The sequence below is a fragment of the Knufia obscura genome, assembly GCF_036327395.1.
Source record: "Knufia obscura strain CCFEE 5817 isolate CBS 148926 chromosome Unknown scaffold_6, whole genome shotgun sequence".
NCBI lineage: Eukaryota > Fungi > Ascomycota > Eurotiomycetes > Chaetothyriales > Trichomeriaceae > Knufia > Knufia obscura.
Genome location: NW_027042692.1, coordinates 1319325 through 1344589, shown reverse-complemented (window position 1 = coordinate 1344589; position 25265 = coordinate 1319325). Strand labels below are relative to the sequence as shown.

The following is a 25265-nucleotide window of genomic DNA, read 5'->3' as shown; positions in this document are numbered from 1 at the left end:
AAAGCAACGCCAGGAGAACAGCATTCGCAAATACTGCATGTCACAAGTCATTTGCTCAACCAAACATGGCTAGCAAGCCATTCAGCACTTTTACTCCAGCTTCGCAGCTCAACGTGGCCGGTTACCCTCTGTTCAAGATAGCATGAACACGAACCTCCACGCTCAGCTAGTTGATGCCTGCGAGCCTACCTCCGAAGCAAAGAAAGTGGCATTTACACATAGACCAGAGGGTAAGTTACGAGGTACAGGTGTCCGTGTGAATCAGTTTGTCTCGCCATTGGAGAGCGCTATCCAAGCCCGAAATCGAGCTGCAGCGGTTCGACCGCCTCCAGGAGAGCTTAGGCAGGCCAGTACTCCTCCAAAGCCTACCTCGAGTTACCGCGATGCGCTCAAGAAAAAGTATGAGAAGCCACCGGCAGCACCGCCGCTGCCACCAAGGGTCACGCAGGTACGTCGCTCTACATGGCCCAAGATCAGCGATACAGCCATCCGGCACGGTCTGGAACTTCACGCGCGTTGGAGAGGCGAGCATACCTTCGACCTTCAGCATGTGACACTTCCAACATCTCTAGACCCGGATTCTCAAAAGGCCACCGGTCTGTCATATGCTGTGCTGGCTCATATACAATTCATGAAGAAATGGCTGTTCGTTAAGAAGTTCAGGTTTTGCAATGGCAGAGAAGAAGACATACATTTTATCCTCGAATACACCCTAGATGTGGGCAATCGAAGTCCGTGGGCAAGTTCTACTGGAGCAGTTCGTTACAAACTAATCGTCGTATCGAAGGGGTGAGTCGGCTTGAGGCTATCTAAGCTACAAACAAACCCCGCTTCAGGTTCGTTGCGTTTGCTGATTTGTTGCAGCTCGATGAAAGGTCGACGAGTTTACAAGCAAGTAAGGGAACATCAAGTAATTCACCTCGCTGGCGGAATGAAGGCGGACGCACTGGATCAGCCCAAGAGTCTTGTGAAGATCATGGCGCACGCAAACCACGTGGATAATGCATTCACATCGATATACTTTCCTCATTGTGATGGTGAAGAACGAAACGCTCTTGGACTGCTCTTCGCCGATACTGCGAATCAGCCGTCACCACCAAGGTTGCCCACGGACGCCGAAAGATGGTGGGTATATTGGTGCAAGCTTGCTGCAAGAGATGGCGTCAAAGGTGAGACCCTTTGTTGTCCTTTGATATTTTCAGAGCTGACTATACTGTGCTTACAGTCGCATTCCCAGAATCCTACAACCAGCCGTTCGTTGTGAACGATGTGACTGCCAATAGCACTCTCCCAAGGACATACAGCTTAGGCAACAGCCAGGTGCCGTTGCTTTATGGTCAACCGTCAAGTCTCTAATATTCGCTATAGTCGTTCGGGAGACGAGAGCATTATGGTCAAAGCGGCGAACAGGTAATAAGATTAACAGGAGATGTTTGCAATCAAACAGCCTAAAAATGGCTCGAGATATTCTGTTGGCAAGGGACGCCCGAGAACATACAGCGTTCACGCGCACTCAGACCAAGTCTGACAATAACAACTTCTGCCGACATCCTCCGTTTCACTCCGACTATCCGAATCGAATCAAAACACTGGCGACATTACGAGCACGGCCCGCAACACCGCATCCTCACGTTCAGATCTCGGACCATTCAGACACAACCCTTCCCGCACCTTCATCAGACAAGCCAAAGCACGCTCCGGGTCCCTCGTCTGCTCGCATGTCAAAGTACGACCGGACACTGTGGCGCGTAGTAACTCCTCCTTCGGTCCATATGGCCGTCTTATGGACGCGTCAATTGCTCCGTCCGGAAGCAGTTCCCTGACTACTTCATGAGGGACCGGCTCGGTCACTTGAACAGGCTCCAGGGCCGAGATGCGAACGACCAGCTGGAAGGCTTTAGGCAGGAAGATCATAGCGATTATCGCTGTTCTAAGTATGCTTTCGATACCTGGACCGAGTCGGCGCATGTCCATGTTCAGCAGGTTCTTTGGCTCCCAGCGGAGCTCGAGGTACTCGAGATAAGGGAAGTCTTCGAGAAAAAGGATGTGGTCGGTTTCTGGTAACTTGTTGAGCTCAACCACTCTTTCCGGCCAACAGATGTACAGCCAACGATCATTCGAGGTCAGCTCTCTTGCGTCAAGCGAGAGGCGCTGTATCTTGTCTGTCATTTGATATGGCACTTCGCACCAACGTTTGAAAGGGTGCAAGTAGTCTTTGTTGACTAGGATGTTCGCGTAGAATTGGTCTGCGAGCTCCCCACGGAGATCAGGGAAGACGTAGTACAGTGGATACGGGTAGTGCTTTGGAGGGTCGTCTGTTGCTGTGCTGAAGCAGAAGGCACGTCTGTGTGGTAATTGGACAATGGTCGCTTCGCTTGCTGAGAAGACGTGTTTCTAAATGATTAGGCGGAGTTCCGCTGGCAGCTTGTGTATGTATGAGGTGTTCACGCTGCGAGGCACAGTCGAAGACATTCTCATACTCTTGTTCATTGACTGGAAACTGCTGAGGTAGGACTACGGCTGGACTGCCGAAGTTCTTGGGCCCTTGACGACGTAGTCCTAGCTATATTCTGCTGCGAGTCATCACCTGGCGCGTTCCTGCCTTGCTGTGACATGACATGTCACAGCGTGCTGATATTTATGACTGACGCATTCATTCTTTCGCCAAGGCATGAGATCGACTGCTCAGCCACAACACCTCTCGCCAAACAACGACTATGACTGTATGATACTGAATCGACTGACTGTCGTTGATTGCGTGCTGGTGATGAACGTCCTGGTCACGTGGTTGCCATCCAAGCTTGATGGGCTGTCATGCTCGTCGTGCTCATTGTCAGGCAGAAGGATACCATCAACGCCGACATGACGGTCGATCAAGGTGACTGTGGCTTGACCATTGTGGGACTGCGGGCATGCGATTGCAAGTCTATCGTTCTTGTGCAGCACAGCTCATACCACCTGAGTTCAGCGAATGTCATGTCGTGTTGGTGCCCAGAAGAAAGAGCTATGGTCTGTCCTATTGCTAGTACTTTTCGTGAGTAAGGATGTCCTAGCATCATGTTCCATCGAGGAAGGCACCCGTTGCCGCTTCTAGACTCTCTTGGTCGTTGGCTCAGCACTTATTCCTTCCAATCTTCTCTTCATCTTGGCCCTCTTGTCCTCCAGGTTATTGATTTCGTCCTCATACTTCCGTCTGGCTGTAGCGATGTGATATTCGGTAGCATCTTCGTTCCACTGCGTAATCTTTTCTAACAGCGCTGAGCTGTACACGTTGGCTGCTGTTGCGTCACCTCGCATGACAGCGTCTTGCAGGTCTCTCATTGTCGTATCTCCATCTTGGTTTTGAGCGACTCGAAAGCGGCGATTGTTGATCACCGGCAGGTCCCTTATCGTCTCCACAATGTTTCTGTATTTGGGGAACAGATCGTCTAGCGGCTTGTCACTAGTCACTTCCTTGATGATGCTGCTCAAGTCAAGATCGCTCTCGAAAGTAATTGAGCGACATCGAAGGATCCGGGATGACTTGAGATATTCGAGCTCGACGGAGCGGTTATCGTGGTTCTGTTGTGAGGTAGGCCTCAATGGCTTGATTGTGAAGACCACATCTTTCTTGATCAAGAGATCACGAATGATTCTGCAAGCAACGTATACATCAGTAGGTAACGAATATCCTACCATTACTCGAACGTTCTGCACCAGCGATAAAGACTGAAAGTGCTTAGACAAGCGGTATATCTGCGGCCATTGGTCTCGCTCGGTTCGCCCACATCGAAGGATCAGAGACTTCTCGATTTTGCAATGTCCCTCACGGCCCTCCAGGCCCGGAACATACCACAGTCTGATCCCAAGTAACTCGAGCCAATTGCCGTGGTCGTCTCTTGTGCCCTTGTTGAATTTAATTTCCAGTGAATTTGCGCCGTACAGTATTGCCCATGCTTCTAGTCGGAAGAGCTGACAGCATGAAAGCGCCTGGCCCGACAACTCGATGAGAGATAGATCTGCTGCTGGATATTGGTACCAATCATTATCATTAGTCTTGACACCATGTATAGGAAGGGCGTTCAGTGGACCATCATTCTTGTGAAGCAACTTCCAGATCTTGATTCGCAGCTCGGGAGGGAGTCGCTTCAATATCGACGAAGTCTGCGTACTGCATTCGTTCTTGAACGTCGTTGTAGGGCCACCTTCGTGATTGGGCTGTGACATTCTGCGACAAGTCATGGGTGATGTGAAGATGGCTAAAGTGGGAGCTTGATTCGAAGTCCTAAAGTCAGTGGCGTTACGAGGAGAGAAGATCGTGCTTTAGGTGCGCAGTTAGAAATAGTCGTCGGCACAAGCAAGTGCTGTACCAACGGCCGGTAAATCAGTTTATCAATCAAAAGTCGGGTGATCCATTGAAAGTGCAGGTGACGAGAACACAGTAGTGTTACGTCTTGGTATCACTACCCATCATCCTAGAGCTAGATGCAGGCTGTCTGTTGGGCACAAGTCACTCTGACACTTGGTAGATCTCTCGGCCATATGCACAGAGCATGCTCCAGCCATAAATCGAAGTGTGCGATAGCGTTGAGCTTGCCATGCCATCCGGTATACCGGTTGCTTTAGAGCGCTGCCATGGTGCTACTCATGCTACACTTCCTGGCAATCGCGCTGAGGCTCCATCCAACTTACGCTCCTTCCGCCGGCTTCTCGAACCTTGCTGCCGCCCATTGATTGATCTGCCCAGCTTCCGACATGGCGGGCTCCTGGATTGACAACGACGGATAGTGACTCGTGACAGACGTGGGGGATTCTCTCTATACATTCGTCGAGGCTAGCTTAGCATTGCCGTAAGGTCTCTCCATACGATACCGAAGTTGGTTCAGCTGAGCGGCTCGAGGTCTTGACGCGTCGAAATTGCCAAACCAGTCTGGAAAAGGCCTAGCGTGATGCGTTCAATATAAAGATGCCAAGCAACAGACTTCACGAAGATTGCGAGAGACAAGATGGGAAAGCGAAGACTTCGATGGAATAGAAAGGAGCATTTCCTTGCGTTGGCCTATCTAACTCATCTGCAGTTGTTGATGCCTCTATTCTAACCTCTGTCCATACGAGCATCCCAGCTCTCCATTGGGAAGACTGTCGTTCAGAGTACTCTCGATGACGCCATCTAGGGCTACCCCAAGCTCGAAAGCTAGCCCTTCACTATCGTCGTCGTTGCCTATTGAACATGTCGATCATAACATCGGCTGTGGAATCGACCTCAGCAAGTCTCGCTTCAGATGCTGCCTTCTCTGTCTCCTTCTGCTCTTGTGCCCTTTGTTTCACGAACATGATAGCTTGCGCCTGCATGATAGAAATCTCCACTCGAAATTTGGCCGCATCATTCTCGCGAAGAGCCTGATTCAGGTGAGACAAATGATCGCCCCTAGAAAACTGCCAGTGATAAAAACCTTGTTTGTATGCTGATTGCATCTTCCTGACCGAGTCCATAAATTCTTTCCACGGCGAGTATAAGTCGGCGACCGGTTCTTCACTGACAATGACTTTGACCAATGGCGACATGTCGTATTCGCCTTCCATCTCAAACTTGATCAAACGACATCGGAACATGGAGCAGCCCTTCAAGTCACGCTGCATATCCACCCCAAGAGGATCGTTCTCGCTGGCCAGAGGTGTGATGACTACCTCTTTGTCGAGAAGCAAGTCCTGAAGAGTTTTGCATGCAACAAACATCTCGATACCGTAACAATACTCGATGACCACTTGCACGTTTCGGACCAGTGCAAGCGAGGGATAGTGTTGAAGGAGTCGAGCAGTTGCAGGTTGCGGGTAGTCTTTGTGCTCGCGCTGTACATACGACCACAGGCCCACCTCACCAGCAGGCGGGGTCTCGGCGAAAGTGTAGAGATCGATCTGTGCACTTAACACATGACATTCAACGGAATCTGGTATCCACTTGTAGAGAATGGAAAGGGTGTTCTGCTCATACAACAGCGGGGATGCCTCCTTGTGAAGCCGCTGGCAACAGGCAAGCGCCTGACCAGAGAGCTCGACGATGCCATTATATGATTCGACATTGCCCCCATTTGCAGCTTTGGCAGCTTCGGCAGCTTCAGGAGGTTCGGCTACGTCGAGAGGATTGGCGGCTTCGAGAGGTTCGGCGCAAACGAACAAGTTGCGGTATATCTTGTTTCGCAGCTCAGCTGGAAGGCGCATGAGAGGGGAGGCCGCTTGATTGTCGCATGGTCGTTCGAACTTTGAGAGGGGCTGAGTCATCGTCATCTTGTTGGTCGTGTGTACGATAACACTGACGTACGATGTGGTATCTCGTATGGATGGTGTGCTGAATCTGCTGAGCTGTATGGTGGTCAGCTGGGCGGCTACAGCTGTCAATTCTGGGTCGACTTGATGTGCTCAATAGATCTGACTTATTGAAGGGCTGAGAGGTGGCTTGAACATGAGCAGCAGGAAAGAAGCAATCAAGATCCGAAAGGACTCCAATATATTTGCAAAAAGTGTAGCATATCAGTGGGTGATATTCTTCCCAGGACGTCAAGTTGGACAGCAATCGCAGTTCGCGTCGCTGCACTTGCATAGTTCCCGCAGTCGCTCGTGCAAAGTATTCGAAATTCTAATAATGGCACCCATTGCAAAGTGAACGCAGCAATCACTTTGACCGTTATCACAAGCAGCGATAAAGATCGTCATCTCCGTAGCCAGCGACGGCTCTTCATGCTTCGACTTTGTCCTTGACCGCTAAAGCCTTAGTGAGCGCTTCAGCGGCTTCTGCTCCCCTTGTCTCCACCATCGCGATATCTTCTTTGGCTCTTTTCCTGATCTTGACAGGCTCTTCTTCCGTCCATCGAGTATTCCATGCTATAGCCTTTTGCAGAATCTCCTCTCGAACAGAGGCGGCCTTCGCTGGGTTGTAGTCCAATACGCTCTGCTTCATATGCTTCAACAAATCAGCTTCCGCATATTCGAATTTGTAGTCAACAGTCGCTGCGAGCTGCGGAAGCAGATCGTGTACAAGCTTCTGCCAATCACGAAACTTGTCCTTAACAGCTGTAGAAGCGTTCATCGTGTGAGTGAGACTTTTCGTTGCTTCTGTGCGAAAGTCAGGGAACTCGATCGATCGACATCGCAGAATGAGGCAGCTTCGTAGCCAGGGCGCTTCAACTCTATCGTAGAAGCTCATGACCACATCTTTGTCTGAAAGCAAGTCCTTAAGTACACGGCAGGCTATGAAGATTTCTTTCTGCTTGTAGGCTACAACGTGCATCCGGATGTGCCGGAATCGTCCAGTGGCCGGCAACATCGTACCTAGACGCTTGGCTGACTTTCGTTCCGCTGGGGAGTTAAACCTGTTGCCTGCACATTTGGAAGCATGGTGTAGTAAGCTATCATCGAGACCGTCCAGGTATTTCAACTTCGTAGGGATCTGAGTTGCGTCGCCGAGAATGCGGCAATAGAACAATTCCATTTCCAAAGTGGCTGGCCAGTCGCTGACTTCCCAGTCGCAGCACACCTCCAAACTGTTCTCTTCGTACAATACTTGAGCGCACTCTGCGTAGAGCTGTTGACAGCAACTCAGCAGTTGAGCCGACAATTTACTGCACCCTTCAGGCTCAGAGTCGTCGTCCGTATCTGCGGACGTACTCTCTGAATCGGCCTCGTCATCGAACGGATTTGAAGCATCTAAAGGATCAGGACTTTTCAGCAGCATTCGAAGAATCTTGACTCGAAGCTCAGCAGGCAACCGCATAAGTCTTGATGACGTCTGAGGGTCGCAAGCTAGTTCGAAGGGGCGATTCATGGCGCTTGAAGAGGACGTTCCGGACGTGGCGGTAGTCGATGCTGTCGCCATGAGGGAAATGGCTTTCGGTGAAGTTGCTGGTCCTGTATTTTGCTTGATTATGCAACGGGGTACGTTCGTAATTCTCGTGCGCTTCGAAATCTGTAGATCAGTAATAGTGGTGAGTGACCTGGTCAGGTAGGAAGTATTTCCTGTGGAAGATGTCATGTAGAACCCTAGGGTGCTTGCGAGATGGAGCTTAGGTACCTGCCTAAACAGACAATGTAAAGTAAAGGTGATCGTCAAAGTCAACACAACTGGAAGGCGAGACTGAACCAAAAGTGATGCAAGCCTACCTTTACCGTCAATGCTTTACCTCATCTGGCATCGGTCTCACGGCAGAGTGTATATCAGGAGTGATGAGTTGGCGAGATGATAGCAAAGACTCCAGCTTTTTTAATTCGCAGGCTTGCTTGAGGACGAAAATGAGGCAGGTCTGCTGCACCTCTGCGCATCTTCGCACCTCATGCTTCGGCCACTTTGTGCTCGAGAGCTTGTGTTCGGACCTGTATCATTCTAAGCAGTCAGCACTTGAAAGACCCAAGGCTGTAAGACTTCGCCTTGCCGGCCACAGTTGCTGAAGAGAAAATGAGCGCTTCGTTCTCTTGTAAGTAGTATATCGTAAAATACTTGTGGTAGGGGCGGATTCAGGGGTTCGGAGTGAGGCCAAGATGTGCGCCAGCCTTGCCGCAGCCTCGTCAAAATTCCTCCTTCGCTTCCTCGTCCGAACCCACAACTCGTCTCCGGCCACGCTCAACAGCAAAAATTGAGTCGAGGCCACAGAACTTGAATTTGCAAAAATTGCAAAAAGAATCGTGGAGAAACGGCGAATCGAACGCCGAACCTCTTCTATGCTAAAGAAGCGTCATACCACTAGACCATATCCCCTTGAATTGTAACAGCGATGTGTGTGCTGATTTGAGAGCCGAAAAAGTGGTGTGGCTTATATGTTGCGGGTGCTTTTCTTGTGTAGACCTGCTCTTGTATTACTGCCTTAGTGGATAGATCAGAGTGTAGCAAGATGACCGGTTGGCGAGCCAGAACATACCAGGTCTTTGATATCTTGCATTGCTTGCTCTGTATTGATAGACCATCTCATTTGGCTTCCAGCTCAATCAAGTCTTTCATAACTGCCTACTCTTCTTCAAAGCTGATAGGTACTCTCAGCCCCTCCATGTTCATCCCTTACTCTCATCTACCACCCCTCCATTCCAAAATTCCCGTTCCCACCAGTCCACCGCAGCCACATTGATCCCTCCCGCAGCCGCTCTATCTCTCAACCTCGTGAATCGCAGCCCCCCAGGAACCTCCAGAACTTAATAACAAATCCACACACCCGATGCACCCATCCATCTAATCATTCCACATCAAGAGCCCCCAAATCATCTCACCCACCCCAGCAACCCTCTAAAACTCCCCAAACGCAGTCAACGCAAACATAAGCCCAAAACTAATCTTAAACGCCGCATTATCATTGATCGCCGACCTCAGATTAACGTTCTTGAAATGTCTCTGTAGACGTTCTACAGGAATGATGTTGTAGCCTTTTCGCGCCGCGTACTACACGATATGTTAGCATAAGCTGTCCACCAAGTACTGTCCCACGTCAGGACGCTCTGATGACCGCAGCAGCGCGGTCATGCGCAAGCCAGTCGCGCCATGCTCAACCCACGCTGAGAACGAAAGGAAAGGAATGAAAAACACTTACCTGCCCAACAACAACCCCAACCCCCACAACCAAAACCAACATCCGACTAAACGCACTCACAAGCACCCCCAACCCAAGTCCCACCAAACTCCCAAAAGATATCTGCTTAATCGCTTGTGGATTCAAAGTCCTCCCCCCATCTTTACTTATGGGCACCTTTGCATCTCTTCCATGTGAGTACGCTGACGTCGAGAAATCGGGGGCGGAGGGGGATGCGTCGTTGAGTGTGGAGGAGTGGGTGAGGAAGGGGATGGTGAGGGCTGATGCGCCGAGGGTGGTTAGGAGGAGAGGGTGTCGTGAGGAGGAGGGGAGGGAGGCGGTGCGCAGGGGTGTGCGTAAAGTTTGGTGCGGAAGGCGCCGTGAGAGGAGGGTGGCGGGGGAGGTTGCGAAGGTTCGTGTTGAGGTTTGGGTGAGGGTGAGGCCGAGGGTGTGGATGTTGCAGGAGGGTGGTGGCCTGAGGGCTGGTCGGAGGAGCATGGTTGTGGTTGTGGTTGTGGTTGTGGTTGTGGTTGTGGTTGTGGTTGTGGTTGTGACGGGTTGAGTGGTACAAGGAAACTCTATAGGCAGTGTCGACGAGAACGAGTGGGCAATATACACAGAGCTGGGATAATGAGCGCAGATCAGTAGAGCTATGAGATCTGAAGCTGTGGTGTATTAAGGCGACCAAGAGTAGTTGTATCGAGTACCTCAACTGCGGTATCTCAGGTCCAATCATGACGTCGTATCCATGAGCGTGTCCGTCCCGAGGCATGGGTGGGCTTCTGAATATGGACTAGCTCTATCGGACCACGACTCGATCTCTAGAAGAGACTCCTCAAAGCAGCACGAACTCGTTTGGGCTTGCATTTGCTACATGGAGAGAAACATAAAAGTCACAATCAGTTCTGAACAATTCGTACTCTAGCTAGCACACAACCACCCAAGACCAGTATCTCATCCAGGTCTGGCACCTATACAATCCCCACTCCCACGCTCAACAAAACAGAAACAGGAATGTACCACGCTGAGAACTCCATCTCGCAGTCAAAGGTGGTATATACAAATAACACAAAAGACCTCCAATCCATCCTCGAAGTGGTCCAAGAACAACAGACACATATGTAGGTCAAGCTTTCGCTTCGCTTTCGCTTCGCTTTCGCTTACACAAGCCAAGCCAGAAGGTAACCTCTAGGAGATGTAAATGCTCAAATCACAGTCCAACACGCACGCAATGCAGCGACAATGATATTTCCAGGTTTTGAAAGGGTAGTTTTCGTAGATCGGTCGTAGCTTGCAGAAACGCCAGAGGGTATGCTAAGCTTTTATGGTGTTTTCAACAGAGAGAAGTGTACAATGCAGACTAATCGGCCGTTCACATATGCGAGAGCATTTGTGGTTGAATCAGCTGAGATGGCGTCATCATTGGGTGAGGAAGAGGCATGCTGGACGGCGGAGGCATGCTCATGGCGGCGGAGGTGTTCTCCCTCTTGTGCGAAGAATAGTCGTCCGGAGATGTGAGGTCGTCGAGGCTACCGAATTCATTCTCTTCATCGAACTCGTCTTCCTCCGAGACAGATGTCATTGGCTGACCATCTGCTTGTGGCTCGTGTGTGCGTCGGTGTCTGCAATATGTTAGTATATGTTAACACGAGAATGAAGGAGAGGCGACTCACTGAGCAAGATTGTCAGATCGAGAGAAAGCCTTGTTGCAGTGATTGCAGACGTATGGCCGCTCCTGTGTATGCGTCCTGACATGTCTCTTGAGGTGCTCTAACCGCTTGAACAATCGACCGCAGCTAGGGATCGGGCAAGAATGGCTCTTGTATGGCACACCCAGTTCCATCATGGTCGCACTACGAGCACGTCGAACTGGTCCAGGTCGCTGAGCAGAAGCTGGGCTGGTCTGAAGTGACTGGGTGTAATCTTCAGTGTAGCTAGGAAATTGCATCGGCTGAGAAGCATCCTCTTCGAGGCTTGCAAGTGGCGTGCTGTGTCGGGAGAAGTCGTGAAATTGTTCTCGAGCTACCAAGGTTGACGGGTAGGGGTGAGAAGATGGTGGTGGTGTGGCAGTACCCTCATGGGTCTCGGCGATGGGTACGACAGAGCTTGACATTGATCGTCGCAGATCACTGGGTCTCTGTGGAGCATGCGCGGTCTTGATGTTGTGGAGCTGAGCAGTTGCACTAGCTGCCACAGCGTTCATGATCGACGACGGGATGCTAGACCGTCGCCTTCGAGCCTTATATGTCGGTGAACCTTCCATCATCTGGTATGGCGGTCCGAAAGTTCGTGTGACAGGTGCGAACTGCGGGCCAGCCATCGTAGATTGTGGCATATGAGCCATTGGGTTGTACACCTGCATTGTGTTCATCTCAGGAATGGCAGTGTACAGACCAGTCTCCTCATTTGCAATGTAAGCAGGCTCAGCACCAACCGGAACAGCTTGCTGTGGGGGGGTAATTGGCTCGTAGCTGACACCTCGAGCACTGTACGCATCACCGTAGTGGGACGAAGCGAATGAAGGTGCTGGCGAATACTCCATAAACGCCGGCATGGAAGAATGTCTAATGTGGTTGTTTCGGTCATAGTACACCTGCTGAGAGTAATCCTGATGGATTTGCTGGCCCATCGGCTCGTGATGTTGCATCTGCTGTTGCATAGGCATGGGGTGGTACATTGGCTGGTGTTGCTGTTCTTGTGTTCGTTGAATCTGCTGCGGGACCATCTGTGGTGGTGGCATGGAATCGACTGCTCTCATCACAGGCGAGGCAGACTGAGACGGTGCTTGCTGTTGAGGCACAGCGTTGGATCCCGCAAAGGAGGACGATTGAGCTTGTTGAGCTTTCGTCAGCTGCTCGAACAACGACTGCGAAGAGTCGAACTCGAAAGACAATGCTGGCTCGGAGATGGCTTTGGTGGTTGCTTCCTGTCCCATCTTCTCTCTCTTCAAATCTCTCTCTAGCGCATCGAGGAAGAGTCGGTCATGTGGCACACTATACCAGTAGAAGACCTTCTGTTTCTTCTGTGTTCGAATGCAATTGTTCTTGTATAAGAAGTCCAGAAATGGACTCTTAGGCTCCTCTAGTGACGCATCTGTTCCGGCCTTCAGATTCCGCAGATCAGAGAAGATTCCTTCCTCGAACTTCTTCGGGTTCTTGACTGGCCGGCCGAATGCTTGAAACCGGAATGACAGACATCGCACAATATCTGTGCCGGAAATGTGGAAGAGGTTGCTCCATAGTATACAAGAGACGTACTCTCCGGTTGGCAGAAGAAATCTTCGGATCAAGTTATCTTGTTGCCAGTCGACTGGAGCCGAGATGAGGAAGTACTTGAGGTTGTCTACCTGCTGCAACGCGACCTGGGCATCTTGTGGCAATGAATTTTGAGCCTCAGTGGACAGCATAAAGGTCTCCGGCTTTTGTTGTTGCGCCATCTGAGCGCTGGAGACTGGGAACATTGAATGGTATCAGGCTTGCCTGGAATCAAACCAGAGCTGTTGTAAGGCGAGTTTTGTCTCGAAGAAAGCTTTTTGTGTGCCTCGGTGGCGGGGTGACGTGCGTTGGTACGTCGTTTGTTTAATCTCTCCTGCCTGGCATGAAACCTGCGCGGTGATGGTCTGTTGCGGCTAGCACGTGTTGGCTGCGGATTGTCCTCCTGATAGCTGTACTGTTGGGACTCGAGCTCTTATGCAGCGACAATGATGCGCGATGATATCAATGATGTAAAACGAAGGGCCTGCTTCGTGGGGAACGTCCGGACGTTTGGTTCTTCTCGACAGTGGTTCGAGATCGCCGTGTATGTATGTAGCGATCCGAGGGGTGCTGAAACGAAAGTGGATAAAAAAGGAGGGAGAACTAGTCTCTCAAACCTCACAATAAATGGATGGACGTGTACCTGACGTCTGGAAAAGCGAAGATGGAAGAAGAGCTTCGTCAAAGGTCAAGTCTGTATAGGCGACGACGAAGATACACGGCTTGCAACAGCAGCGTGGAGAGAGTTGTGAGTTTCAGGTGAGGAAGAGGAAAGGAAGGTGCAGAGGTGAGACACTCGCAGGTCGACCAGTCTTGGTATGGATAGTGGACTGTGGAAATGGAGGAAAGCGACTCGCAGGCCCCGACGGTGCAAAAATGGCATGGGCGACAGGGCCGCGTCGCGCTTACAGGATCAGGTTTAGCACCCAGCTCTAGCTATGCTTCTAGTGGAGCTTCACTCGCGCCCAGTGGACTCGTCGCCGGGCTTAGTTCGAAGGCTGGCCCAGCTCATCAAGAGCCATCCACCAGCATCTGCCGTGATGTGCGACTTCTTCCTTGCTACACAGGGCTCGACAGCGATGTTGTGATGTCCACACAGATAGCAAAGACACCCATGTCAGACAGTGTAAATGTGGTCACCCTGCTTCTAGTCTAGCTCACTGCACGAAACAAGACAATGTTCTCGAATCAGTATCGAAAGCCGTCCCTTGGCCGGGATGAGGGAAGCCTAGCACTACGAAGACTCTAGGAACAGGATTCGAGAGCAGAAATGCTCCCCGCCAACAAAGTCGGTGATGTTATGTTAGGATCGTGTATGTCACTCGACAGCGTGGCTTGACAGGTCAAAAACGTCTATTTCAGATCGCCGAAGCAAATCCTTTTCCGTCGCCCAAGCCTCTCAAAGATCTAATCTGAGCCTGTCAATGATATGGCGTCCTTCTCGGACCTGGGTCTGGCAGCTAACGTCTGCACGGGCAATGTTTATGGGCGTTGGGTACAAGTATAGCCAGCGCATCGCCGGGTGTGCAATGTGATGCTTGATCAACGAATTCAACATCTGAAACGAGTGGCTGAGAGTGATTGACTAGGCTTGACAAGGGAGATCAACTGGCGCCCGGCTAGAGCCATTGGCGCTGCATTCTTTGATTGGCTGTTAACTGTCAAAACACTTCTCAAACACGCGCCGAGGATCACGTCGTGTTTCTTGCGCTTCTGTTTTTCTTCTTCTTCAGCATGCCGTTTGCTTGCGCAAGAGCATGATCGACCTGGCATGCAGTAACATTGAGGCACGTTCGAGTATCTCGCATGTCAACGTTTTTGACGGACTTGGTCGCTAATCACCCATGGTCTCGCTCAAGGATTATGCTTCGATGCTTGCACATTCTCAGAGAACCGGTTGTGCATTAGAGAAGCACAAGTGACACTGGCAGTTGCTTGAATTACCTAGCCACAATCAAAGCCTCCCAGTCCACCTTGCCAAGGACCGGGACTTGACTTGTAGCCGTGATACCAATTGCGCAATGAAATTGGTCCATGATGGTTTGCAAAGATGATCACTTATTCCTGAGACTACTGCAACAAAATCAGCCTTGGTCGTTGCTCATCTGGAAGCAGGAAATCAGTTATCAGTTCCGGCCTACAAAGTGCAAGGACGGAGATGGCAGTCTTCCACCTCTGGGCCGAACAGATGCAGGAGCTGGCTCGTGTTTTGCTTGACTGGCACTCGGCCTAGCCTATAGCGAGTCTATTCCGAGGGTCTCGAGGCTGGTTGGCAGAAGCCAGAGAACTTCCAGGCAAGAGCGTGAGGGGGACTTGCTGAGTGGCAATTCAAGCTCCAACGCTAAGGTTTCAGATATCTTGTTCTTCTGCATGCCGGGAGTCTGACACCCAGCCCCGCGATTGGCTCGTCAAGGCACATCAAAGCCAGTCAGAAGGCTAAGATCCTTGCTGTGCATATGGGTGAATGTCGCCATTGGCTAACAATTCCGTGATATGCTCGTCGGAGGCATGTGATATGGGCGCTGCTGCCGTCGAGTGAAGCATTCATATGTGACCAGACTCGTCAGCTCGAGAAAGAATATAGGCGAGATTGCTCATCATGAACATGTTCATGCCGATGGTGGTTGTCGACTTACTCTGACCTCGCAAAGCGTGTCGTTTGCTCTGCTAGACTTACCAAAACAGTGAATCTGCAACGGTTTCAGGTAGCCGTATTTCCTCAGTGGTAGCGACGAAAGAGGAAAAAGCGCCGTCTTCGAGTGTTCCAACCTCTCAATGTGTCTGTCTGATACATTTGGAATACTCGCATCCGAGAAGTCGAAACCACACTGTCAAGCAGCTCGCTTATGTCAGTCAGAAACGTCCATAGCCGACAACTAGCCAGGCACGCATACGACCAAATCTATGCGAACAATCTATCCATGCGCTCGCCTACCTCCGCTTGCCTTTCCTACTGGTGCCGGAAGGGGGACCCTGTATACTCGCAACATCTTTGCGGGACAGTTTCAAAGTGCCACCAGAGAACTTTCCGACTCCAGGTACATCGACGCCCCGTTGCCGACGAACGTTCTTGTTGGACTTTGAGGAGGCCTTCTCCAAAATGACGCCATTCTCCTTTGCTTCTCGACGACGTCTAGCCTCTTTTTGGTCTGCCTTCTTCGTTATACCGATACGATGTGACCTAGGCATGCTCTCTTGTGTCAGGACTGATGTCTTTGCTCCTAGTGCTTGTAACCTCATCTCTAGTGCCATCTGCCTTTCTTTCGCAGGGGTCTTCGATACCTTGGATTTCTCGAGCAAATGCGATTCTTTGAGTAAACGCTGGAGATCGAGGTCGTGTTTCAGATTGAGCTTGTCGATAGGGTCGTCCTCATCTAGAGCTTTGGTCTGCTTGGTCCCGGCTGTAGCGTCGATCTCGCGGGGTGGTCGGGACGACTTATTCACTATCAGCATTCCGCGTAGATTCGTAAGGCGAGACGGTCTCACCATAAAAGCTTTCAGGCGAGCACGATGGAATTCGTCACCGTCGCCGTTTTCTGCAACTGCATGGTCCACCACTTCCACGACGGGTATGTCATGGTCGGATTCAGACAGTCCAGACCAGTCTGAAACCTCAGATTCCGCGTCCGAGCCATCTTCACCGTCACTTTCCTCGTCGATATCCTGGTCGGATTCCTGCTCCGGTAAGGGTGCGAAGCTCGCCTCGAAATGTCGTCGGAAGATGTCGTTGACGTCCATTGTTGACGTCGCATTGCTCTCGTATTTTTCTTCTTCACTACCGCGCTTCGATACCACCCGAGTGTCACGCTTCCTTTTGCCGAGCATCATCATGTCTTCGAGGAGTAATTGTCAGCACATGCGCCGTGGGCATTCTATGAAACATTTCCAGTTTGCGACCAGAAAGTTCAGAAAGGTTTGCTCTGTTTGCATGTTTCTCGGTGCGTCATCATACCGAGTTCGTCCGTGGATGCTTGCCGTCATGGGAAAGATCTCGTCGAAGAGCATGCTCATCGATCAGCGGTAGGAAACTGCCGCTGCGCTATGGCTGTGGTTCTCGCTGGATCTGTGCTTCAACGTCGAGCATCAGGCAAGTGAACAAAATCTCGAGGGTTCGAAGAACAAAACCATGAACTTGTCCTACGAGAGTTGATGCAGTGGAGTGACGCAATGCCAAATGGCTTCCTGCCAAAATTTATTCTTCAATTGACTCCTTTTTCTAGCATCGTCCTCATACTACCTACCTACCTAGTCAATTCACTATTTCTTCGAAAATCCGGTCAAAAGTGCAGTATGACACGCTTCCGCCCCTGCATAGACCTTCACGCAGGCCAAGTAAAGCAGATAGTAGGCGGCACACTGACCGAAAAGGATTCAGACCTAAAGACCAACTATGTCTCCAAGCACTCAGCCGGCTACTACGCCAATCTCTACAAAGATACAAACAGCCTCGGCGCACATGTGATCATGCTCGGACCAGGCAATGAAGAAGCTGCTAGAGAAGCACTGGCTGTGTGGCCAGGCAAGCTGCAAGTCGGAGGCGGCATCACAAACAAGAATGCGAAGGAGTGGATTGAGGCTGGCGCTGAGAAGGTCTGTCTCTGTCCAGTTTGACAATCGGCAGAAGAAGGTAAGCTGATAGAGGTAGGTCATAATCACTTCTTTTCTGTTCCCCGAGGGCAAGTTCGCGTTTGAAAGGTTACAGTCCGTACTCGAAGCTCTCGATGGCGACAAGTCAAAGCTAGTGCTTGACCTGAGTTGTCGGCGGAAAGATGATACGTGGTTCGTGGCTATGAACAAATGGCAGACTATTACCGAGATGGAGATCACCAAAGACACAATCGCAGTCCTCCAGCCGTTCTGCTCAGAGTTCTTGATACATGCAGCCGACAACGAAGGCTTACAGCAGGGCGTTGACCTCGATCTGATCAACAAGCTATCTGAGTGGTGCACAATACCAGTTACGTACGCTGGTGGTGCAAGAACGGTCGAAGACTTGGAACTTGTCAGAAAAGCGAGCAACGGCAGAATTGATCTGACCATCGGCAGTGCGTTAGATATCTTCGGCGGAGAAGGAGCGAACTTTGTGGACTGTGTTGCCTGGAATAGTCTACAGATGGTACAGTGAGTATGAGTTCCACCGATATCGACGCTCTCGCGCCTCGGCCATTCAGTATTGATTGTGGTGTGTACCACGAGTTACCTGGTAGATTCTGCCTGTGCTTTCTTCATATCGCCAATGCTTGCGCGCATCGGACACTTCACCCATCATGTTGATTTCTGCCCTGCTGTACAGGCTTCCGACTTCTGCCAGCTCGAGCCCCACACACAGGTTGTACCCAACACTTAGCCAACTCTGCACTCTCTAAAAGTGTGCCTTCAGGTACCAACATCATCTCCAATACGCACCAAAACACCTAATAAGGCATCCCAGGGACATCTTAGATCTGTGGCTCGGAGTGTCGATACTCACCCAGACCATCCTCCCCGAAGTCCTCATCAACATCGACCATCCCAAACACCACATCATCACCACCAACATACAAACCATACTCCCCCTCAGTCTCCCTCTCAGCCACTCCCTCCTCAAATACCCGCCACGCGTCCGCCAACTCCATCCCCCTCTCAATCTCCCTTCTCACCCTCCCACCCCTCCGCACATCCTCCCCCACCAACTCCTCCCTCGTCGCCCAATGCCCACCTACACCCTCTCCAACACCCTCCTCATCATCACCAAACACCCCCTCAAACACTCCCCTCCCCTCATCCCACACCCCCTCCCTCCTCACCCCCAGACCCACAACATCCTCCTTCACGATCTTCCCATCCTCGTCTTCGAAGCAAGTCTGATATTTCCCGTCATTAGCCTGGATATACCGCCCGCGACTCTCCTCGCGCCAGTGGGATTCCAGCGCGCATTGACCTGCTACTTCTGCTCTGTAGCGAGCGCGACCGCGTCGGCCGCGGTGCATGACGTCTGCGGCTGTGTGGATGGAGGCGAGGAGACGGTCGTGGGCGAAGTGGGCGTTGAAGCCGGGTATGGGAAGGGGGATCTTGTCTGCCTTGGTAGTAGAGTTGAAGGTGGATTGGTGGAGGGTGAGGTCTGTTTCGGTGAGGGTGGGGAGGTCGACGGGGATGTTGTCGACGTTCATTACATCTCCATCGTTGGTTGTTTGTGGGTTTGTAGCGTTACTGGCGTTAACGAAATCTGTCGGTGCGAGCTGGTGAAGTTCACCGCAGCCGCCGGTGAGATGGAGCTCGCTGGGTATGTAATTGTTCTCTTTATCTTGCAGGTTGTTGCGGATTAGGTATGAGTAGTCGAGTTGGGTGGCTGGGTCGAGTGGTGGGAGGAGAGGATCTGGGAAGTTCAGGTTGTGGACTAGGTTGACAGTGTAGTGGTGGGAGGGATCTTGTGTGTTGTGTTGGCCGGTTATGAGGCGTTGGGGTCGGAGGGGGAGATGAGGCTGAGCTTGTGGGCCGGGTGTTGTTGTGGTTGGTTGGGTTGCCATTGGTGGTAGGGAGGGGAGCGTATTGTATGAGAGCTGTTGCTGTTGGAGGGGTTGCTGAAGTTGTTGTTGTCTTGTTGGCATAATTGGGTTGCTTGAGCGGAAGAGACCTGATGGTGCTTGTGCCTGTGGGTGGGTTTGCATCTGCGTTTGTGCTTGCACTTGTCTTTGTGCCAATGAAGGAGTAGGGACAAGTCGGTAGTCTGGTGGTTGAGCAATATAGGCAGCATATCCTGGCTGGTACTGAGATGTTGTTGGCGAGCCATATTGCAAGTGCTGAGGTGGATGGGCGTGAGGGTGACCAAAACCATATGGTGTAGGTACAGTGAACGAGGTGGAATACGAGGCTGGCTGATTGTTGGTAGGGAAACCATAACCATGCGGCTCGTTGACACCTCGTTCACTTCTGTCGAGAAAGCTTGTTGCTGGCTGACTGTCTGCAGGCTCACCATATCCTTCTGGCTCAGTGAATTGTCGATTTCGATTGAGGATCGAGGTGGCTGGTAGGACTGGCTGCGGCATAAGAATATGACCAGTTTGAGCTTTTTGCTGTTGCTGTGGCTGCTGAAGAGCGTTCAATACGACTCTGCCTTGCCGTGGGTTCTGATCTTGCTCGGCTGGCCGACCTCGAGTACCAAACTTCTTCTCCGCACGGATGAGTGTCTCCCAAGCTCCCTGTATCAGGTCGCGCTGTTTGTCGCTACCCCATGTCACATTCCAGTCCTTGGGTGGAAGATCACAATCGTCTTCGAGAGTGCGCCCACTTCGATCGAACTCTTGATACGCCAGAGGAGCCACCTGGTAGTCTCTCCACATTCGCAAAGCCTCTGAGTTCTCACGCGCGTCTCTTTGCTGAGTTCGATCTTGCGGGTACGGCTGGAATCTCTTCTGGGGTTGTTGTCGCTGCTGCTGCTGTGATCGAGTCTGGCTTTGGGCTCTCTCATGTTGAGCTTCGAGTGAGACTTTTCGAGGCCGCCCGAGCTTTTTACGTCTTGGTAAGCCATCTCTCCGCTAATGGTGTCAGACAAGGAAATGCAGACGATTGGAGAAGAACAAGGAGTGCCGTCAAGGTTCACGACGTCCACGAGTGGCGTGCGCCTGTGGGGCAAATGGTCAACTTACTGGTTGTGTGGTTCTGGTTGTTGTGCCTCGTTCAAGAACATCAGGAGGAAGTCGCAGAACGACGACCTTTTTCGGCCGCTCATCTGGTGACAGGTCTGGGTCGTCGGCCATGGTGAAGGCTTTCAGTCCTTGGCGAAAGAGGCGTACTGGGTCTGTAATGCGGGAATTATGTTTAGTGGCTGCGGTGAAGGTGTGGTATGAATAAGCAGGGCTGCGAGAAAGTTTGTTATTGTGAGAAATGTACACATGTTATGCCCTGTCGCGCTAGCCAATTGTGTCGACTAGGCTGGCATAAGTCCATAGTTGTATATTTTCACTCTCTTCACTGTTGAGATCGTGAGTTGCTAGTCCCGACGCCACTTGAAGAGGCCATTCGATCAGCTCTGACGTTTTGCTGCCACCACATCCTGAAATACCTCTTTCGAGATGTACATCTGCAACCAGTATCCAGAAGGGAAGGGACCGGCACTGATTAGGACGCCACTCCAACCCTCGGTGCGTTGAACATGCTTGAGTATGGTCGCATCGAGGATCTGGTATGAGGAAAACATGACCACTACCCAGACTCGCCTTTCGGTAGGGCTATTGTGTTGCCATTTCTGTCAATTCGACTTTCTTAGCACCTTCGACAGCCACTTCATTGATCAGCCAGGAATGATGCTGCGGTAAGATTTGATGATGGTACTTGGACCTCAAGTCGAACACAATCCATTGAAGCACGGTAAAAACATGGGTAGTAGATAAGGATCAAGGGATCACGAACTCGGCAACAACGAGCTACGATTGCTGTCAGCAATGCTTCACAGTCAATGGGGAGTATCAAATGTCACAGGAAACGCATGATTTGATGAGTTTATTTCATTGTGGCTACCCTGCTGAGGGAGCAAAAGAGTCCTCTTGGATCTCGTGAAGCTATGTTTTCATTGTCATGCAACCATTATCATTCAGCACCAATTCAGGTCTGAGATCTGTGTTGGTATTGGTACAGTCTTAGGTTCGTGGTTGAAGCGTTGAGGTCTCGTGATTGAGGAATTGCTTAGTGCTTAGCAGCCTCCTTGTTGCCGGTGGCGGAAGCCTGTGAAAAGATTAGCTATTGTCATGTCTCTGAAGACCAGTTGCAACATACAGAGTTCTTGCTCTCGTCCATCTTGTCAGAGGCAGCGTCCTTGGCAGCAGAGGCTCGGGTGCCGATGGATGCGTTGTCGTCCTTGGCGACGTTCTTGTTGGCCTCCTTGGAAGCACCTGAGGTCATCTCATTGGCCTTGTCACCGACGACTGCGAAAGGGTTAGCTGATGAGGATGGCGATGGTGAAGAAGATTCAACATACAGTTGGCTGCGTTCTTGACGGACTCCATTTTGATTGAAGGTTGGTTTTGTTATTGATTTGAATTGATCGAAAGGTTCTGTGAGTTTGGTAGAAGAGTTTGGATATGGAAGATGTTCAAGGTTTGGAAGAGCAGAAGTGGTGTACTTATATGCTGGTTGTTGCAATTGCTCACCCCACTACGAAGAAGGCGCGTTTGATAGTGACAGGCAGTCGCGAACCGACACTGCCCCTCTATTTCCTGCTACGTCATACCATTCCTCACATGTGACAAAGGCAAGCGCCTTCTTGACCACCTGACTCCAGGACTGAGCTCCTGCTGAAAGGAGTTGTTTGCAGCACGATGCATTATCCAGATTCAGGTGATGTCACAAACACTTCGAGACAACATCAACGAGCCTTCGACCAATCAGTAGTAAGATGCGCGACGTCCTCTCCAAATCGATCGACGTCACGCTGGAAGAGGAAAAGTCACCGGGTCGTCCCTTGCTGTCAAGCCACAGGCCTTCAAAGAAGGAATCATGACGGAAGAGAACTCCTTCCACACTGCCACCATGATTCAGGTTTCGCTGCATCACGCGCTCGAGCTAGAACGCATTCTTTTGATCTCCCGCCGCTGCAGGTATGACGTGCCTGCATATGTTTGATCTGGCCCAACGATGAGTTGTCTCAGATGAAGGTAACCTCGGTGTGACATAACGGCTCGTGAGAACAGGGTAACGCAGCACAATGACCCGAGACTCAGAGATTCTGGTTGAGCACACGGAGTATGGCGACTGGAAGAACCGAGGTCTTTCTTGGAGACGAGAATGATATCACTCTTCGTTCTAGTGGGTTCACGATACCGATTGCAACATATGGAAACAGCACATGGAGCTTTGGTCGAAGTCATCAGACGTCAAGAGAACTTCGTATGTAGAAGCAAGTGTTTCCATGATCTCTTCATTCAGTGATGCGTCACCGACAGCACACCAGCTCCAGGTTGGCCTTTCGTCAGCTTTGACCCGTAGATTCTGTCTACGCAGACATGTTACGCGTCTGCCGTCGGGGTACCGTGGAGCTTGATGTCAGCCCCTCCTCAATGTGGCATGGACTAAGGCTCCTCGGTCGTGTTGGGCGAGCAAGCGCAATCGCATTGTTGCTAGGGACGAACGATGGCCTCGGGATACAACAGAAGCACATCTCCCATACCAGAAACTCGCAATATCAAACGTAGGTGGGATACGAACGTATTCAGCAAGATGTTGTTGACACGATCTATTTTGGTAGCACGATCTACGGTCGTGGCGGGAACACATCTTCGCGTGTGCGCAAGCTTTGAGGCTATGCGCCTGATTCGTCACCTTTGGCGCAAGGCAAAATCGCAGACGGTGTTCGTACAACTTGAACCAGAGACCTTAAAGTTGCAGCCTAAACACATACCTGACCAATTACGCTGCATGAGAGGCTGTGTAGAGAAGTAGCAATACAGCCTAACAGGCGAAGGTTTTGATATTGAAGATCGAGAACGTCGCTGACGAGAAATATGACACGATTTCCAAGGTTTCAGAGCCCCATCTTCTTGTTTGCGGCTGAACTGTGCTACTGCCGCCCTAGAGTCAATCATGCTTGACGAAAACTTGCCAAGTGAGTACAACACCATATTGGGAGGGGTGATGGCAGCTAATCAAGTATCTAGCGTATCTACTGAAAGCTTCCAAGGACAAACCCAAGCAGAACTCGACGTTCCTCTACTCACAATTTGGAAATGACTTCGAGCCAGCGTACACCCTCAGACATCTAGACCCTGAGCAGCCCGCCTCCAGAAACCGATACGCGGTAGCCATTTACGATGCCCATAACCCAGACGTATTGTTCGCGGAGGTCCTTCTTATCCCAGACTGGACACAGCCTACCTTGAGTCAAGATGAAATCAGAAGAAATGGCGGGGTGACGCCTGCACCGGAGGCCATACTGCCAACGGAGTTCGCGATACAGCTGTACAATCCAGACCAGCAGATAGTAGTAAAACACAAGCCAGCTTCATTTGCATCCACAGCAACATGGGAGTTCGAAATGCCCACCCAGAGTTTCCGCACACCGTCTCATTCACATCTCGATCGAAGCCAGAGCGACCCTACCATATCTGAGTTCACCCCCAAACTTGCTTTGAAGTGGAAGAAAGATGGGAGACTATCCAAAGATTTAGGCTGCTATCTGTCCGGTCGAGCGCTCAATCCAGATGGCACGAAGAACAAACACAAAGAACCAGATATCACAGTCGCCATACTGAAGAACCTCAAGGAGGTCACCATGTACGAGCCCAACATGGCTAGAGTAGAGCTCGAAGATCTGAAAGGCTTTGAGGTGACCTTGCTATTAGGCGCAGTCGTGATACGTGATGTGTATTTTGGCTCGATGAAGGAGACATTCACTATTGCTGGTAGAAGAAAGAGCAGTGCATCGAGTCCACTAAACATAACACCCTTCATAGCATCACCCGCACCACAACCAATCAGACGGACTACAGACCCATCGGCCAGAGAACCTCGTGTACCGCCTACCGATCCAAGGACTCAGTGGGAGCTAGATCAAGAGACAGAACGTCTGCGAAGAGAGGCGGCCCGTGAAGAGCACGAGCGCAAACAACGAGAAGAGGCTGAACAACGACAAATCAAGCAAATGCTCGAAGCAGAAGAGCAAGAGCGGAGGCGGAGACAGGCCGAAGTCGATGCAGAGACTGAGCGGTTGCGGCGGGTATACGGGCAGCAGCATGGTGTGCCTACTACTCAGCGACCGCAACCGCAACGACACAGTCAATCTGGGCTCGGTGGGTCAGCATATGCTCAACAGACTGGGCTCGGCGGACCATATATGACAGGCGCTGCATCCCAATCGACCTTCTTGCAACCGAATCAGGCCAAACTGAAGCACAAGTCTAGCATATTCAGCTTCAGGCGGAACAGTGATCAGGAAACAAGTAAACTGGCAAAGAAGAAGAGTGCTATGTGGTAGGTATGCTCGGCAGTGGGCACTATAAACACCGGAAGGGTTCTGTTCTCAGAAGGTGTCTTGAGGAATTTTATATTTTTGTTCGGCATTTGAGCGTCTCCCGCAGGTGATCGATTAGAAACACCGTTGGGACAATTTGACAGAAGCTACGAATACGCGTATCACAACTCAAGGACTGCAAGGAATACTCTTCAGACCATGGCTGCAAATCCTTGAAGTCGGACAAGTCATAAGAAGTTTTAACTGCGTGGTCCAGGTTGAGTTGAGTTGTTGCTTTCTAGCGTCCTGTCTGTGCTCTCTTTATTCCGAGACTCGTGGGAGCCATGCGCAAGGGCCGTGCCTTCCTCTACCGGGAAGCAAGGATACGGTGTGCTTGCCATAGCCATTTGAGAACAGCAGAAGAAGAGATGGTATTACTCTATATCTTTCCTTCCACTACTTCGAGCTTCACGTACTTTGTACCTTTTACTATGGTTCAGGCTGAAACCGTGGAAGAAAGTCTCCGCAGAGCTGGTGCCCGAGTTTGACGGAGCCCAATTGAGTTTG

General features: G+C 51.0%; 12 protein-coding genes and 1 non-coding gene across 13 annotated transcripts; 3 read left to right on the top strand and 10 right to left on the bottom strand.

Annotated features, from left to right (window-relative positions):
• Positions 1–142: 142 nt before the first annotated feature.
• Positions 143–1356, top strand: PMZ80_005987 (uncharacterized protein; the record flags this gene model as incomplete). Its single annotated transcript, XM_064874402.1, has 3 exons — positions 143–789; positions 865–1169; positions 1226–1356. 3 exons carry the CDS (start codon positions 143–145, stop codon positions 1354–1356), a joined length of 1083 nt encoding a protein of 360 aa, XP_064730124.1.
• Positions 1357–1581: 225 nt separating this feature from the next.
• Positions 1582–2472, bottom strand: PMZ80_005986 (uncharacterized protein; the record flags this gene model as incomplete). The annotated part of the gene is made up of 2 exons (XM_064874401.1): positions 1582–2394; positions 2449–2472. The coding sequence occupies 2 exons, from the start codon at positions 2470–2472 to the stop codon at positions 1582–1584; spliced, it is 837 nt and encodes a 278-aa protein (XP_064730123.1).
• Positions 2473–3090: 618 nt separating this feature from the next.
• Positions 3091–4206, bottom strand: PMZ80_005985 (uncharacterized protein; the record flags this gene model as incomplete). Its single annotated transcript, XM_064874400.1, has 1 exon — positions 3091–4206. One exon carries the CDS (start codon positions 4204–4206, stop codon positions 3091–3093), a length of 1116 nt encoding a protein of 371 aa, XP_064730122.1.
• A 978-nt stretch (positions 4207–5184) lies between these two features.
• Positions 5185–6264, bottom strand: PMZ80_005984 (uncharacterized protein; the record flags this gene model as incomplete). The annotated part of the gene is made up of 1 exon (XM_064874399.1): positions 5185–6264. One exon carries the CDS (start codon positions 6262–6264, stop codon positions 5185–5187), a length of 1080 nt encoding a protein of 359 aa, XP_064730121.1.
• A 448-nt stretch (positions 6265–6712) lies between these two features.
• Positions 6713–7849, bottom strand: PMZ80_005983 (uncharacterized protein; the record flags this gene model as incomplete). The annotated part of the gene is made up of 1 exon (XM_064874398.1): positions 6713–7849. The coding sequence occupies one exon, from the start codon at positions 7847–7849 to the stop codon at positions 6713–6715; it is 1137 nt and encodes a 378-aa protein (XP_064730120.1).
• Positions 7850–8653: 804 nt separating this feature from the next.
• On the bottom strand, positions 8654–8725 carry PMZ80_005982. Its single transcript has one exon. It is a non-coding gene; the product is annotated as a tRNA-Ala (tRNA).
• Positions 8726–9244: 519 nt separating this feature from the next.
• PMZ80_005981 (uncharacterized protein) lies at positions 9245–10022 on the bottom strand (the record flags this gene model as incomplete). The annotated part of the gene is made up of 2 exons (XM_064874397.1): positions 9245–9397; positions 9546–10022. 2 exons carry the CDS (start codon positions 10020–10022, stop codon positions 9245–9247), a joined length of 630 nt encoding a protein of 209 aa, XP_064730119.1.
• Positions 10023–10896: 874 nt separating this feature from the next.
• Positions 10897–12960, bottom strand: PMZ80_005980 (uncharacterized protein; the record flags this gene model as incomplete). The annotated part of the gene is made up of 2 exons (XM_064874396.1): positions 10897–11146; positions 11198–12960. 2 exons carry the CDS (start codon positions 12958–12960, stop codon positions 10897–10899), a joined length of 2013 nt encoding a protein of 670 aa, XP_064730118.1.
• Positions 12961–15709: 2749 nt separating this feature from the next.
• FAF1 (pre-rRNA processing and 40S ribosomal subunit assembly) lies at positions 15710–16609 on the bottom strand (the record flags this gene model as incomplete). Its single annotated transcript, XM_064874395.1, has 1 exon — positions 15710–16609. One exon carries the CDS (start codon positions 16607–16609, stop codon positions 15710–15712), a length of 900 nt encoding a protein of 299 aa, XP_064730117.1.
• Positions 16610–17068: 459 nt separating this feature from the next.
• HIS6 (Enzyme that catalyzes the fourth step in the histidine pathway) lies at positions 17069–17903 on the top strand (the record flags this gene model as incomplete). The annotated part of the gene is made up of 2 exons (XM_064874394.1): positions 17069–17368; positions 17424–17903. 2 exons carry the CDS (start codon positions 17069–17071, stop codon positions 17901–17903), a joined length of 780 nt encoding a protein of 259 aa, XP_064730116.1.
• A 313-nt stretch (positions 17904–18216) lies between these two features.
• On the bottom strand, positions 18217–20514 carry PMZ80_005977 (uncharacterized protein; the record flags this gene model as incomplete). The annotated part of the gene is made up of 2 exons (XM_064874393.1): positions 18217–20292; positions 20404–20514. 2 exons carry the CDS (start codon positions 20512–20514, stop codon positions 18217–18219), a joined length of 2187 nt encoding a protein of 728 aa, XP_064730115.1.
• A 925-nt stretch (positions 20515–21439) lies between these two features.
• On the bottom strand, positions 21440–21759 carry PMZ80_005976 (uncharacterized protein; the record flags this gene model as incomplete). The annotated part of the gene is made up of 3 exons (XM_064874392.1): positions 21440–21478; positions 21530–21678; positions 21732–21759. 3 exons carry the CDS (start codon positions 21757–21759, stop codon positions 21440–21442), a joined length of 216 nt encoding a protein of 71 aa, XP_064730114.1.
• Positions 21760–23332: 1573 nt separating this feature from the next.
• Positions 23333–24722, top strand: PMZ80_005975 (uncharacterized protein; the record flags this gene model as incomplete). Its single annotated transcript, XM_064874391.1, has 2 exons — positions 23333–23354; positions 23407–24722. 2 exons carry the CDS (start codon positions 23333–23335, stop codon positions 24720–24722), a joined length of 1338 nt encoding a protein of 445 aa, XP_064730113.1.
• Positions 24723–25265: the final 543 nt, after the last annotated feature.